This window comes from Mya arenaria, chromosome 4, assembly GCF_026914265.1.
Source record: "Mya arenaria isolate MELC-2E11 chromosome 4, ASM2691426v1".
NCBI classification, from domain to species: Eukaryota; Metazoa; Mollusca; class Bivalvia; order Myida; family Myidae; genus Mya; species Mya arenaria.
This window is the reverse complement of record NC_069125.1, coordinates 20,383,262-20,399,391: the sequence shown is the minus strand read 5'-3', so window position 1 is coordinate 20,399,391 and position 16,130 is coordinate 20,383,262. Positions and strand designations below refer to the sequence as shown.

The 16,130-nt window shown below is 39.0% G+C and overlaps 1 protein-coding gene across 1 annotated transcript in view; it reads right to left on the bottom strand.

Annotated features, from left to right (window-relative positions):
• LOC128232091 (uncharacterized) overlaps window positions 1-16,130 on the bottom strand; it is a 64,490-nt gene that overhangs the window by 38,486 nt on the left and 9,874 nt on the right. The window contains exons 9-19 of the mRNA XM_052945446.1: window positions 6,361-6,438; window positions 5,995-6,066; window positions 4,846-4,917; window positions 4,531-4,683; window positions 4,234-4,311; window positions 3,476-3,613; window positions 3,031-3,180; window positions 1,168-1,317; window positions 805-870; window positions 481-624; window positions 139-282 (exon numbers count right to left, since the gene is read on the bottom strand). Coding sequence (XP_052801406.1) covers window positions 139-282; window positions 481-624; window positions 805-870; window positions 1,168-1,317; window positions 3,031-3,180; window positions 3,476-3,613; window positions 4,234-4,311; window positions 4,531-4,683; window positions 4,846-4,917; window positions 5,995-6,066; window positions 6,361-6,438 — 1,245 coding nt within the window. The remainder of the gene's footprint in view (window positions 1-138; window positions 283-480; window positions 625-804; window positions 871-1,167; window positions 1,318-3,030; window positions 3,181-3,475; window positions 3,614-4,233; window positions 4,312-4,530; window positions 4,684-4,845; window positions 4,918-5,994; window positions 6,067-6,360; window positions 6,439-16,130) is intronic.

Genomic DNA, 16,130 nt, shown 5'->3' with positions numbered 1-16,130 from the left:
TTTAAACATTATTATCATTTATCAAAAAGTAAGAAAGACAGTACTGAAGTAGCGAAACTAGCGCCGTTATTGTATACTCAATGAACGATATTTTGAAGTATGCTACGTCCTAAAAAGGTATTAGAAGAAGATACATACAATCTGGTCATAACGGTGACGTGGTCGAATGTTCCGTCCTCAATATATCCGATGTCATTGTCGTTAAAAAGTAGGTCTCCCGCCAGTGGGCAGTTCTCAAAATGGGATTTTAAAAGTTGAGGAATATTGTTGTACGCTAGTTGACTGTAATAGAACGTATAGGAGTTGCAATATTGTTAGAAGGTTTTGCATAAATCCGCGCTACTTGACTGTAAAGAACAATAACAATACGATAAGCCTACCTCTGCCTATTACTTCCGTTATATATATAAAATAATTTCCTCACAACATTTAAATCTTAAACAATCGCATAGAAAAAAAAATATCGAAACACAAACTTACATCTCAAGCAGTGAAGTACAGTTTTGAAAAGCGTTTGGAGGAATGTAGTCGATGCTGTTGCCACTCAACCAAAGCTCGCGCAGGTTGCCTAGGTTACTGAACGGATACTTGTGTGTGAACCGGAACTCGTTGTAGTCAATGTGACTGAAATTGCAATTCTTTCAAATGTGAACAAGTATAAAAAAGTTATTTATGAATTATTATAACAAATAAATGACATAAAATGTAGCATCATTTGATTAAAAGAAAAATATAGTCAACTCGGTTTTGTTAAATGATTTTAACAAGTTGACACAAATATACTGTTCAAGGTGAAATACTTACAGGTACGCAATATCATCATTAAACGCTTCGTTTTCCACCGCAATTATTCCGTTTCCTGTCAAATACCTGAAATATGCCATTTAATGTTTCAGGCTAATTACACAAACAATAAAAAAAACATTTTTTGATTTACATAAATTGTTTAGCCTTCACTCAGGTACAGTGTCCTATGGGAACATGAATTGTTAAGCCTCTACTCAGGTACAGTGTCCTGTGGGAAAATGAATTGCTAAGCCTTCACTCAGGTACAGTGTCCCATGGGAACATAAATTCCCATCACGAACCCGATGAAGGAGATACTTACAGCACATAAATGGTGGTCAGGTTCGTGAAGGTCCCGGACTCGATGAAGGGGATACTTACAGCAAATTGAGGGTGGTCACATTCGTAAAGGTCCCGGACTCGATGAAGGTGATTTTATTGTTGTTAAGGATCAGCTGGGTGAGTGCTGGCAACACACTGCTGTTCTTCAGTGCATTAGGCACATATTGGATAAAGTTGCTTCCCATGTCTCTGAAATCAAACACAACGTATTTAAACTGCCATCGTCTGTTATTGATGTAAGCTGACCGAGAATCTGCTTACTGTCTGCCGATGATTGTTAAATGTGTGTTTGTAATAATATACTATGACGGTTTGCTACGTATATGAATGACAGTGCGAATCTTATTAAGTTCGAAACACGTGTATGTCCTCCACGCATGCTACCTTGCTTACATTTCATTATGCTACACATACTTATATATACCCAGCGCATGTTATACATGTACTTACATATATGTATCCGCACATGCTGCATTTACGTGTTCGCCCCCCCATTCTATACATACATTTGTGTCCCTCGCGCATGCTATACATACGTGTGTGTCCCCCGCGCATGCTATACATACATGTGTGTCCCCCGCGCATGCTATACATACATTTGTGTCCCCGCGCATGCTATACATACATTTGTGTCCCTCGCGCATGCTATAAGTACGTTTGTGTCCCCGCGCATGCCATACATACATTTGTGTCCCTCGCGCACACTAAATATACGTTTATACATACGTGTGTGTCCCCCGCGCATGCTATACATACGTTTGTGTCCCCGCGCATGCCATACATACATTTGTGTCCCCCGCGCATGCCATACATACGTTTGTGTCCCCGCGCATGCTATACATACATTTGTGTCCCCGCGCATGCTATACACACATTTGTGTCCCTCGCGCATGCTATACATACGTTTGTGTCCCCGCGCATGCCATACATACATTTGTGTCCCTCGCGCACACTAAATATACGTTTATACATACATTTGTGTCCCCGCGGATGCTATACATACATTTGTGTCCCCCGCGCATGCCATACATACGTTTGTGTCCCCGCGCATGCTATACATACATTTGTGTCCCTCGCGCATGCTATACATACGTTTGTGTCCCACGCGCACACTAAATATACGTTTATACATACGTGTGTGTCCCCCGCGCATGCTATTCATACGTTTGTGTCCCCGCGCATGCTATGCATACATTTGTGTCCCTCGCGCATGCCATACATACATTTGTGTCCCACGCGCACACTAAATATACGTTTATACATACGTGTGTGTCCCCCGCGCATGCTATTCATACGTTTGTGTCCCCGCGCATGCCATACATACATTTGTGTCCCTCGCGCACACTAAATATACGTTTATACATACGTGTGTGTCCCCCGCGCATGCTATACGTACGTTTGTGGCCCCGCGCATTCTATACATACATGTGTGTCCCTCGCGCACACTAAATATACGTTTATACATACGTGTATGTCCCCCGCGCATGCTATACGTACGTTTGTGGCCCCGCGCATTCTATACATACATTTGTGTCCCCCACATATTAAACACTTAATTATGTGGCTAATACATACTTAACGTGTTTGCTTGCAGTTATCCATTCGCCCCGCTTTTAAGTTTTTATGACCCCATGAGTAAGCAAAACTGTTGTGTATACGCCGTTTTTTCATAAATTCCGACCCGCCGACCCGGTTGGGCCAAAGTAAAAGAACGCATTTAAAGAATGATAACCTCAAAATTGCTGCTATGGCGCTTTGTTTGGGGTGTGCTATACTACCGAGCTCAGTTGCGCAGTTTACACAATTTTGGAATCCTTAATTCATTGCTTAAAACCCCGTCTGGCTGGCTGCATATTGTTTACACATATCAGCTCTTTTCACGTATTAGCCCTTCTAACTTACAGGTAGTCCAGGATTGGGAGACACTGGAAGGCGTCGTCGTGTATGCGGTCTTCTGTGAGCAGGTTGGTGCCCAGGAACAGGTTCTGAAGGTTCGTCATGTTACATAGGTCGTCACGCTCTATGTCCGCGATGAAGTTCCCGTGCAGATACCTGCAAGAAACAACTACACGCTCTTATTTTAGCTCCATAAAATCTTGAAAACATACAAAATTATTGTATTTCATAAAGTAAAAAACCATTAAGGAAAACCAGGTTTAAAATTTATTATATATACCAGTATTTTTGTCTGTAAACAGGGCTTGGGCTTTTCCACTAAATTGCTGTTTCATTTCTTACAACTCAACATTACACAAAAGTAGAGAATATGTACATATGCCCTCATATGAATTGTGGCAGAACAGAAAACTTGTATGTTGAAAATTATATATTTGACACAAAAACTGACAGGGTATTAAGTGCGGGGTAGGTTGTGAAGGCGAAGTGAAAGTTGCGTTTTTTCTGTGTCCAGAGGTACTTCTGTGACGTGAGGAACGCCTCCTCCCCGTACTCCGTCATGTTCTGGATACCGTTGTTGTCCGCAAATCTAGGGAGAACAAGGAATAATACCGACATGTTTAAATTGTTTCTGAAATGTTAAAATGACAGATTAAAAACAGCAAATAACATTTTTTATTCCAGAGCAGACAGGGTTGAAAATTTAATAATCACAAGAAGTGAGTAATCTTGGAAGAGTAATTAAATACTATTCGCCGTTAACAGGCTTAAGCCAGGTCGTCGTATTGAATAACTTTCATCGTACCCGCGTAGTTGCCAGGTCGTCGTATTGAATAACTCTCATCGTACGCGCGTAGTTGCCAGGTCGTCGTATTGAATAACTCTCATCGTACGCGCGTAGTTGCCAGGTCGTCGTATTGAATAACTCTCATCGTACGCGCGTAGTTGCCAGGTCGTCGTATTGAATAACCCTCATCGTCGCGCGTAGTTGCCAGGTCGTCGTATTGAATAACTCTCATCGTACGCGCGTAGTTGCCAGGTCGTCGTATTGAATAACTCTCATCGTACGCGCGTAGTTGCCAGGTCGTCGTATTGAATAACTCTCATCATACGCGCGTAGTTTAAACTAAATTTGCATGACTGTGCCGACGACGATGAAAGATAGGATGTTTACATGTTACAGTATAAGAAGTTCAAGGTAATACGCACATGATCTCAAGGTTTGGGTAGAATCCCTCCTCCAGCACCTGATGTGGGAATGTTTGCAGTTCGTTCTCAGACACGAACCTGATAAAAATATCAGAGTCAGTTTCGAAAAATGCTTTAAACAATCCGATCATGCTAACAGAGGCTGTACTCAAACCAGAATAGGTTGCCCATGTGTAACTATAAAACGATTCTAATAATCTGAGCACAATCATATACCATGTCAAACGTTTGGGCATATAGTATTATAATGCTTAAAAGAGGAACAGGGTTTGTAATTTCAGTAAAGATAAAGCATACAGGTAAACCAGCTCATCTCCTATGCCAGTCCAGGCGTCATAAGCGATGGCTTTCATCTTGGTTTTCTGCGAGTGGAGTCGCAACTCTCTAAGTTCTGGGAGATTCTCGAAACTCCGGCTCGGCAGGTACTCGATATCGTTGTTATGTAGATCTCTATTGAAAGCATCAAATAGTTTAATGATATCAATATTTTTATCACGATAGTCTTATTGATTTGGAGTAGATTCTTTACAAAAATCGTTTGGGGATGAACTAAGACATCTTGAAAATATGATGCATGTAATTTATAAAAATGAACAAACAAAGGTTACTCACAGATGTAGAAGGGTTGGCATGTTCCAGAACACGTTGTAATTGATCGTGTTCAGGTAGTTCTGGTGTACCTCTCTGAAAACACATTTCTATAATATACATATTTGCCAACCGGTTTCACTTCATGCGAATTGTTTTCTATCTACATGCATCCACTAAATAACACCATAGTTAAAAGTGTTATATGCGGTGTCGGGCGTTGTAGTATAATATATTTAACTTTTGTGAAGTAAATGTCATATTTATGTTCAAAGAGATCATGTTTGCAATGTATACTTGCATATGTATTATGTTGTTTTTTTATTTCCATATTTTAAATATGTTTGTATAATGAAATTTGTATATTTGCATAACTATTTTAAATCGCATATTTGTTTTCAATCTTTGGTGCAAAATTACATATTGTATCCTGTTTGTAGCATTGCTTTGTTGCTATGGCTTTGTTGCTATGGCTTTCATTGATTGCTCTAGTATTAATTTCCGGTCTCTGGTCTCCGAGCTCTATTGGTAGTTACAATAGTAGAAGTTAGTAGTTTGACGGATCGGTAGTCAAGTAGTATTGTGGTAGAACACATGACTGTCAATCCAGGGGTCACAGGTTAGATCCCTCGCATCAATTACATATACTTACCGTCCCCGGGAAGGGTCGGTAACCGTGGGCCTCACATGTCAGTGACATACAATGACGCACTTTAAAGTAACTCCCATGTTTGCACTATTTCCCTCAATATCGCAAGCAGTAGCAACAGCAGCAGTAGTTTAAATACTAGCAGTTGTTGTTGGAGTAGTATGGGTAGTATGAGTACTAGCAGCAGTTTTTACATAATACGCGTGTCAAATTAGGATACCGACAGGGGCGTAGCTTATTTAAGTCTGGACTTCCAATGCATTCATTAGTTACAATATAAACATATCACATGATGTACATATCGAACACATATATTTATTCCGTTTACTGCACATGATTAATAAATATAGAATATATACATTAAAATAATAATACAAAATATGAAAGTTTAACACATATATTTCAGATATAAATGTTTAGTTGAAACTAACAAGTATTCATCATTTTATGCAATTAATGTGAGCTAAAATAGTTCATAAAACGTCAAAACATACTCTTTAATAACATTATAAAGTATGACTCACAGAATCTGAATGGCTGGGAATTGACTGAAGGTTCCATCCTGTAGGAAAGTTATCAGGTTGTTACTGATATTACTGAAATTAAAATATTCATAAATTTAAACAAGGGTAGAACAACAAGTTCAACATATACTTTTACAAATTTCGATTTTAGATAAAAACCGACCCGACACCTCGATATAATTCCAAACTAGCAGTACTCAGATTTATACAATACTATTAAGAATGCATAGAATATATGAGTTTATATAAGAGACAACTTCGTTCAAATTTAAAATCATTGGCAAGGGGTTCAAAGCCCGCAGAAAGGTACAAGTAAGGAATTAAACGTTTAAGCGACTCAAATCCCAGGAGAAGGGTGATACGTACAGATGTAGGAATGTACTGGTTGCTATAGGGGCCAAGCTGTTCCTGGACACCTTGCTGATCTGATTGCCGTCCATTCCTCTGGAAAAAACACGCAGTTAAAAGGACTTGACGTTTCAATTCTAATTAGAACGTTTTAGAAACAAGATGTTCAGCAGATGTGGCGAGGCGGCTCAAACAAAACATACACACACATCACATAAAGGCATCCGATACCCAATGATGTTATAGGTGACTGATAGTCCATCCCTTTGAACTGCTCTATGTAAGAGAAAGAATACGTAAAAGATACAAGATTGCAAAATGTCGTGAGTAAAATTAACTATATAAGGTCATGTCATGTATCTTTAATCAGACAGGACAACTCTAACTTAGCTTTTTCACGGTATTTTTAACAACGAGAAAGTAGTATAAATATTAAACCAGCCTGAATCAGCGTAGCTTGAAGAGAAGGTCGGTCAAGATGGTGAACTTAAATTTCCGTAGTGCATTAATGCGCTCCCATGCCTTTTCTTTAATAATTAAAATGTGTTCGTGCCAAGTTCCAAACGATAACTGAACGGCACCCAAATATTTGTGGTTTTCCAGTTCTTACAAGTATGATTGCTTGAGATAGAAACTTTATCAGAAAATGTTCATGAAAGTACAACATATTGTTTTCGGTTTGGTAGTCTCAAACCATGAGATAAGACGCCCTGTTTACCACTTTGGATATATCACATCATACTACCCTGAATTATTTTCATCATCGAGAGCTTTACAGAAAGAATGATACACGGATACTAGATTGGAGAGTCGTTAACCTCTAAAAGGCAGAATTGGTTGCCTTTTCGTATTAAAGATAGCAGTAAATGGGACAATGGTACCGACACAATTGATCTAAGAAAGGTTCGCCTACTCAGGACAAGGACATTATGATGATACCAAAAATTTATCAATAAGTGATTGAGAATGTTCTGTGAAGTGAGTGGCAACTTAATTCAGTAGTGACAAACCATATTGTGTACAAATATTTTCAATCTTGTATTTTGAGAGTAGCTTCAAACGATCGAGATTAAGATGACGAGTAACGAGGATATCTGGTATATACCCGTATCTACTACCTATGGAGTCATTAAGATGCCCAGTAACGAGGATATCTGGTATATATCCGTATCTACTACCTATGGAGTCATTAAGATCACCAGTAACGAGGATATCTGGTATATACCCGTATCTACTACCTATGGAGTCATTAAGACCACGAGTAACGAGGATATCTGGTATATACCCGTATCTACTACCTATGGAGTCATTAAGATGACCAGTAACGAGGATATCTGGTATATATCCGTATCTACTACCTATGGAGTCATTAAGATGACCAGTAACGAGGATATTTGGTATATACCCGTATATACTACCTATGGAGTCATTAAGATCACCAGTAACGAGGATATCTGGTATATACCCGTATCTACTACCTATGGAGTCATTAAGACCACGAGTAACGAGGATATCTGGTATATACCCGTATCTACTACCTATGGAGTCATTAAGATGACCAGTAACGAGGATATCTGGTATATACCCGTATCTACTACCTATGGAGTCATTAAGATGACCAGTAACGAGGATATCTGGTATATATCCGTATCTACTACCTATGGAGTCATTAAGATGACCAGTAACGAGGATATCTGGTATATACCCGTATCTACTACCTATGGAGTCATAAAGATGACCAGTAACGAGGATATCTGGTATATATCCGTATATACTACCTATGGAGTCATTAAGATGACCAGTAACGAGGATATTTGGTATATACCCGTATATACTACCTATGGAGTCATTAAGATGACCAGTAACGAGGATATTTGGTATATACCCGTATATACTACCTATGGAGTCATAAAGATGACCAGTAACGAGGATATCTGGTATATACCCGTATCTACTACCTATGGAGTCATTAAGATGCCCAGTAACGAGGATATCTGGTATATACCCGTATCTACTACCTATGGAGTCATTAAGATGCCCAGTAACGAGGATATTTGGTATATACCCGTATCTACTACCTATGGAGTCATTAAGATGCCCAGTAACGAGGATATCTGGTATATACCCGTATCTACTACCTATGGAGTCATTAAGATGCCCAGTAACGAGGATATTTGGTATATACCCGTATCTACTACCTATGGAGTCATTAAGATGACCAGTAACGAGGATATCTGGTATATACCCGTATCTACTACCTATGGAGTCATTAAGATGACCAGTAACGAGGATATTTGGTATATACCCGTATATACTACCTATGGAGTCATAAAGATGACCAGTAACGAGGATATCTGGTATATACCCGTATCTACTACCTATGGAGTCATTAAGATGCCCAGTAACGAGGATATTTGGTATATACCCTTATCTACTACCTATGGAGTTATTAAGATGCCCAGTAACGAGGATATTTGGTATATACCCGTATCTACTACCTATGGAGTTATTAAGATGACCAGTAACGAGGATATCTGGTATATACCCGTATCTACTACCTATGGAGTCATTAAGATGCCCAGTAACGAGGATATCTGGTATATACCCGTATCTACTACCTATGGAGTCATTAAGATGCCCAGTAACGAGGATATCTGGTATATACCCGTATCTACTACCTATGGAGTCATTAAGATGACCAGTAACGAGGATATCTGGTATATACCCTTATCTACTACCTATGGAGTTATTAAGATGACCAGTAACGAGGATATCTGGTATATACCCTTATCTACTACCTATGGAGTCATTAAGATGACCAGTAACGAGGATATCTGGTATATACCCTTATCTACTACCTATGGAGTTATTAAGATGCCCAGTAACGAGGATATCTGGTATATACCCGTATCTACTACCTATGGAGTCATTAAGATGACCAGTAACGAGGATATTTGGTATATACCCGTATATACTACCTATGGAGTCATTAAGATGCCCAGTAACGAGGATATCTGGTATATACCCGTATCTACTACCTATGGAGTCATTAAGATGACCAGTAACGAGGATATTTGGTATATACCCGTATATACTACCTATGGAGTCATAAAGATGACCAGTAACGAGGATATCTGGTATATACCCGTATCTACTACCTATGGAGTCATTAAGATGCCCAGTAACGAGGATATTTGGTATATACCCTTATCTACTACCTATGGAGTTATTAAGATGCCCAGTAACGAGGATATCTGGTATATACCCGTATCTACTACCTATGGAGTCATTAAGATGACCAGTAACGAGGATATCTGGTATATACCCGTATCTACTACCTATGGAGTCATTAAGATGACCAGTAACGAGGATATCTGGTATATACCCTTATCTACTACCTATGGAGTTATTAAGATGACCAGTAACGAGGATATCTGGTATATACCCTTATCTACTACCTATGGAGTCATTAAGATGACCAGTAACGAGGATATCTGGTATATATCCGTATCTACTACCTATGGAGTCATTAAGATCACCAGTAACGAGGATATCTGGTATATACCCGTATCTACTACCTATGGAGTCATTAAGATGACCAGTAACGAGGATATCTGGTATATACCCGTATCTACTACCTATGGAGTCATTAAGATGCCCAGTAACGAGGATATCTGGTATATACCCGTATCTACTACCTATGGAGTCATTAAGATGCCCAGTAACGAGGATATCTGGTATATACCCGTATCTACTACCTATGGAGTCATTAAGATGACCAGTAACGAGGATATCTGGTATATACCCTTATCTACTACCTATGGAGTTATTAAGATGACCAGTAACGAGGATATCTGGTATATACCCTTATCTACTACCTATGGAGTCATTAAGATGACCAGTAACGAGGATATCTGGTATATACCCTTATCTACTACCTATGGAGTTATTAAGATGCCCAGTAACGAGGATATCTGGTATATACCCGTATCTACTACCTATGGAGTCATTAAGATGACCAGTAACGAGGATATTTGGTATATACCCGTATATACTACCTATGGAGTCATTAAGATGCCCAGTAACGAGGATATCTGGTATATACCCGTATCTACTACCTATGGAGTCATTAAGATGACCAGTAACGAGGATATTTGGTATATACCCGTATATACTACCTATGGAGTCATAAAGATGACCAGTAACGAGGATATCTGGTATATACCCGTATCTACTACCTATGGAGTCATTAAGATGCCCAGTAACGAGGATATTTGGTATATACCCTTATCTACTACCTATGGAGTTATTAAGATGCCCAGTAACGAGGATATCTGGTATATACCCGTATCTACTACCTATGGAGTCATTAAGATGACCAGTAACGAGGATATCTGGTATATACCCGTATCTACTACCTATGGAGTCATTAAGATGACCAGTAACGAGGATATCTGGTATATACCCTTATCTACTACCTATGGAGTTATTAAGATGACCAGTAACGAGGATATCTGGTATATACCCTTATCTACTACCTATGGAGTCATTAAGATGACCAGTAACGAGGATATCTGGTATATATCCGTATCTACTACCTATGGAGTCATTAAGATCACCAGTAACGAGGATATCTGGTATATACCCGTATCTACTACCTATGGAGTCATTAAGATGACCAGTAACGAGGATATCTGGTATATACCCGTATCTACTACCTATGGAGTCATTAAGACCACGAGTAACGAGGATATCTGGTATATACCCGTATCTACTACCTATGGAGTCATTAAGATGACCAGTAACGAGGATATCTGGTATATACCCGTATCTACTACCTATGGAGTCATTAAGATGACCAGTAACGAGGATATCTGGTATATATCCGTATCTACTACCTATGGAGTCATTAAGATCACCAGTAACGAGGATATCTGGTATATACCCGTATCTACTACCTATGGAGTCATAAAGATGACCAGTAACGAGGATATCTGGTATATATCCGTATATACTACCTATGGAGTCATTAAGATGACCAGTAACGAGGATATTTGGTATATACCCGTATATACTACCTATGGAGTCATTAAGATGACCAGTAACGAGGATATTTGGTATATACCCGTATATACTACCTATGGAGTCATAAAGATGACCAGTAACGAGGATATCTGGTATATACCCGTATCTACTACCTATGGAGTCATTAAGATGCCCAGTAACGAGGATATCTGGTATATACCCGTATCTACTACCTATGGAGTCATTAAGATGCCCAGTAACGAGGATATTTGGTATATACCCGTATCTACTACCTATGGAGTCATTAAGATGCCCAGTAACGAGGATATCTGGTATATACCCGTATCTACTACCTATGGAGTCATTAAGATGCCCAGTAACGAGGATATTTGGTATATACCCGTATCTACTACCTATGGAGTCATTAAGATGACCAGTAACGAGGATATCTGGTATATACCCGTATCTACTACCTATGGAGTCATTAAGATGACCAGTAACGAGGATATTTGGTATATACCCGTATATACTACCTATGGAGTCATAAAGATGACCAGTAACGAGGATATCTGGTATATACCCGTATCTACTACCTATGGAGTCATTAAGATGCCCAGTAACGAGGATATTTGGTATATACCCTTATCTACTACCTATGGAGTTATTAAGATGCCCAGTAACGAGGATATTTGGTATATACCCGTATCTACTACCTATGGAGTTATTAAGATGACCAGTAACGAGGATATCTGGTATATACCCGTATCTACTACCTATGGAGTCATTAAGATGCCCAGTAACGAGGATATCTGGTATATACCCGTATCTACTACCTATGGAGTCATTAAGATGCCCAGTAACGAGGATATCTGGTATATACCCGTATCTACTACCTATGGAGTCATTAAGATGACCAGTAACGAGGATATCTGGTATATACCCTTATCTACTACCTATGGAGTTATTAAGATGACCAGTAACGAGGATATCTGGTATATACCCTTATCTACTACCTATGGAGTCATTAAGATGACCAGTAACGAGGATATCTGGTATATACCCTTATCTACTACCTATGGAGTTATTAAGATGCCCAGTAACGAGGATATCTGGTATATACCCGTATCTACTACCTATGGAGTCATTAAGATGACCAGTAACGAGGATATTTGGTATATACCCGTATATACTACCTATGGAGTCATTAAGATGCCCAGTAACGAGGATATCTGGTATATACCCGTATCTACTACCTATGGAGTCATTAAGATGACCAGTAACGAGGATATTTGGTATATACCCGTATATACTACCTATGGAGTCATAAAGATGACCAGTAACGAGGATATCTGGTATATACCCGTATCTACTACCTATGGAGTCATTAAGATGCCCAGTAACGAGGATATTTGGTATATACCCTTATCTACTACCTATGGAGTTATTAAGATGCCCAGTAACGAGGATATCTGGTATATACCCGTATCTACTACCTATGGAGTCATTAAGATGACCAGTAACGAGGATATCTGGTATATACCCGTATCTACTACCTATGGAGTCATTAAGATGACCAGTAACGAGGATATCTGGTATATACCCTTATCTACTACCTATGGAGTTATTAAGATGACCAGTAACGAGGATATTTGGTATATACCCTTATCTACTACCTATGGAGTCATTAAGATCACCAGTAACGAGGATATCTGGTATATACCCTTATCTACTACCTATGGAGTCATTAAGATCACCAGTAACGAGGATATCTGGTATATACCCTTATCTACTACCTATGGAGTTATTAAGATGACCAGTAACGAGGATATCTGGTATATACCCGTATCTACTACCTATGGAGTCATTAAGATGCCCAGTAACGAGGATATTTGGTATATACCCTTATCTACTACCTATGGAGTTATTAAGATGACCAGTAACGAGGATATCTGGTATATACCCGTATCTACTACCTATGGAGTCATTAAGATGCCCAGTAACGAGGATATCTGGTATATACCCTTATCTACTACCTATGGAGTCATTAAGATGACCAGTAACGAGGATATCTGGTATATACCCGTATCTACTACCTATGGAGTCATTAAGATGCCCAGTAACGAGGATATTTGGTATATACCCTTATCTACTACCTATGGAGTTATTAAGATGCCCAGTAACGAGGATATCTGGTATATACCCGTATCTACTACCTATGGAGTCATTAAGATGACCAGTAACGAGGATATCTGGTATATACCCGTATCTACTACCTATGGAGTCATTAAGATGACCAGTAACGAGGATATCTGGTATATACCCTTATCTACTACCTATGGAGTTATTAAGATGCCCAGTAACGAGGATATCTGGTATATACCCTTATCTACTACCTATGGAGTTATTAAGATGACCAGTAACGAGGATATTTGGTATATACCCTTATCTACTACCTATGGAGTTATTAAGATGACCAGTAACGAGGATATCTGGTATATACCCTTATCTACTACCTATGGAGTTATTAAGATGACCAGTAACGAGGATATCTGGTATATACCCGTATCTACTACCTATGGAGTCATTAAGATGACCAGTAACGAGGATATTTGGTATATACCCTTATCTACTACCTATGGAGTTATTAAGATGACCAGTAACGAGGATATTTGGTATATACCCTTATCTACTACCTATGGAGTCATTAAGATGACCAGTAACGAGGATATCTGGTATATACCCGTATCTACTACCTATGGAGTTATTAAGATGACCAGTAACGAGGATATCTGGTATATACCCTTATCTACTACCTATGGAGTCATTAAGATGACCAGTAACGAGGATATTTGGTATATACCCTTATCTACTACCTATGGAGTTATTAAGATGACCAGTAACGAGGATATCTGGTATATACCCGTATCTACTACCTATGGAGTCATTAAGATGACCAGTAACGAGGATATCTGGTATATACCCGTATCTACTACCTATGGAGTTATTAAGATGCCCAGTAACGAGGATATCTGGTATATACCCGTATCTACTACCTATGGAGTCATTAAGATGACCAGTAACGAGGATATTTGGTATATACCCTTATCTACTACCTATGGAGTTATTAAGATGACCAGTAACGAGGATATCTGGTATATACCCTTATCTACTACCTATGGAGTTATTAAGATGACCAGTAACGAGGATATCTGGTATATACCCTTATCTACTACCTATGGAGTTATTAAGATGACCAGTAACGAGGATATCTGGTATATACCCTTATCTACTACCTATGGAGTCATTAAGATGACCAGTAACGAGGATATCTGGTATATACCCTTATCTACTACCTATGGAGTCATTAAGATGCCCAGTAACGAGGATATCTGGTATATACCCTTATCTACTACCTATGGAGTCATTAAGATGACCAGTAACGAGGATATCTGGTATATACCCTTATCTACTACCTATGGAGTCATTAAGATGACCAGTAACGAGGATATCTGGTATATACCCTTATCTACTACCTATGGAGTCATTAAGATGACCAGTAACGAGGATATTTGGTATATACCCTTATCTACTACCTATGGAGTTATTAAGATGACCAGTAACGAGGATATCTGGTATATACCCTTATCTACTACCTATGGAGTCATTAAGATGCCCAGTAACGAGGATATCTGGTATATACCCTTATCTACTACCTATGGAGTCATTAAGATGCCCAGTAACGAGGATATTTGGTATATACCCTTATCTACTACCTATGGAGTTATTAAGATGCCCAGTAACGAGGATATCTGGTATATACCCTTATCTACTACCTATGGAGTCATTAAGATGACCAGTAACGAGGATATCTGGTATATACCCGTATCTACTACCTATGGAGTTATTAAGATGCCCAGTAACGAGGATATCTGGTATATACCCGTATCTACTACCTATGGAGTCATTAAGATGACCAGTAACGAGGATATCTGGTATATACCCTTATCTACTACCTATGGAGTTATTAAGATGACCAGTAACGAGGATATCTGGTATATACCCTTATCTACTACCTATGGAGTTATTAAGATGACCAGTAACGAGGATATCTGGTATATACCCGTATCTACTACCTATGGAGTCATTAAGATGACCAGTAACGAGGATATTTGGTATATACCCGTATATACTACCTATGGAGTCATTAAGATGACCAGTAACGAGGATATTTGGTATATACCCGTATATACTACCTATGGAGTCATAAAGATGACCAGTAACGAGGATATCTGGTATATACCCGTATCTACTACCTATGGAGTCATTAAGATGCCCAGTAACGAGGATATCTGGTATATACCCGTATCTACTACCTATGGAGTCATTAAGATGCCCAGTAACGAGGATATTTGGTATATACCCGTATCTACTACCTATGGAGTCATTAAGATGCCCAGTAACGAGGATATCTGGTATATACCCGTATCTACTACCTATGGAGTCATTAAGATGCCCAGTAACGAGGATATTTGGTATATACCCGTATCTACTACCTATGGAGTCATTAAGATGACCAGTAACGAGGATATCTGGTATATACCCGTATCTACTACCTATGGAGTCATTAAGATGACCAGTAACGAGGATATTTGGTATATACCCGTATATACTACCTATGGAGTCATAAAGATGACCAGTAACGAGGATATCTGGTATATACCCGTATCTACTACCTATGGAGTCATTAAGATGCCCAGTAACGA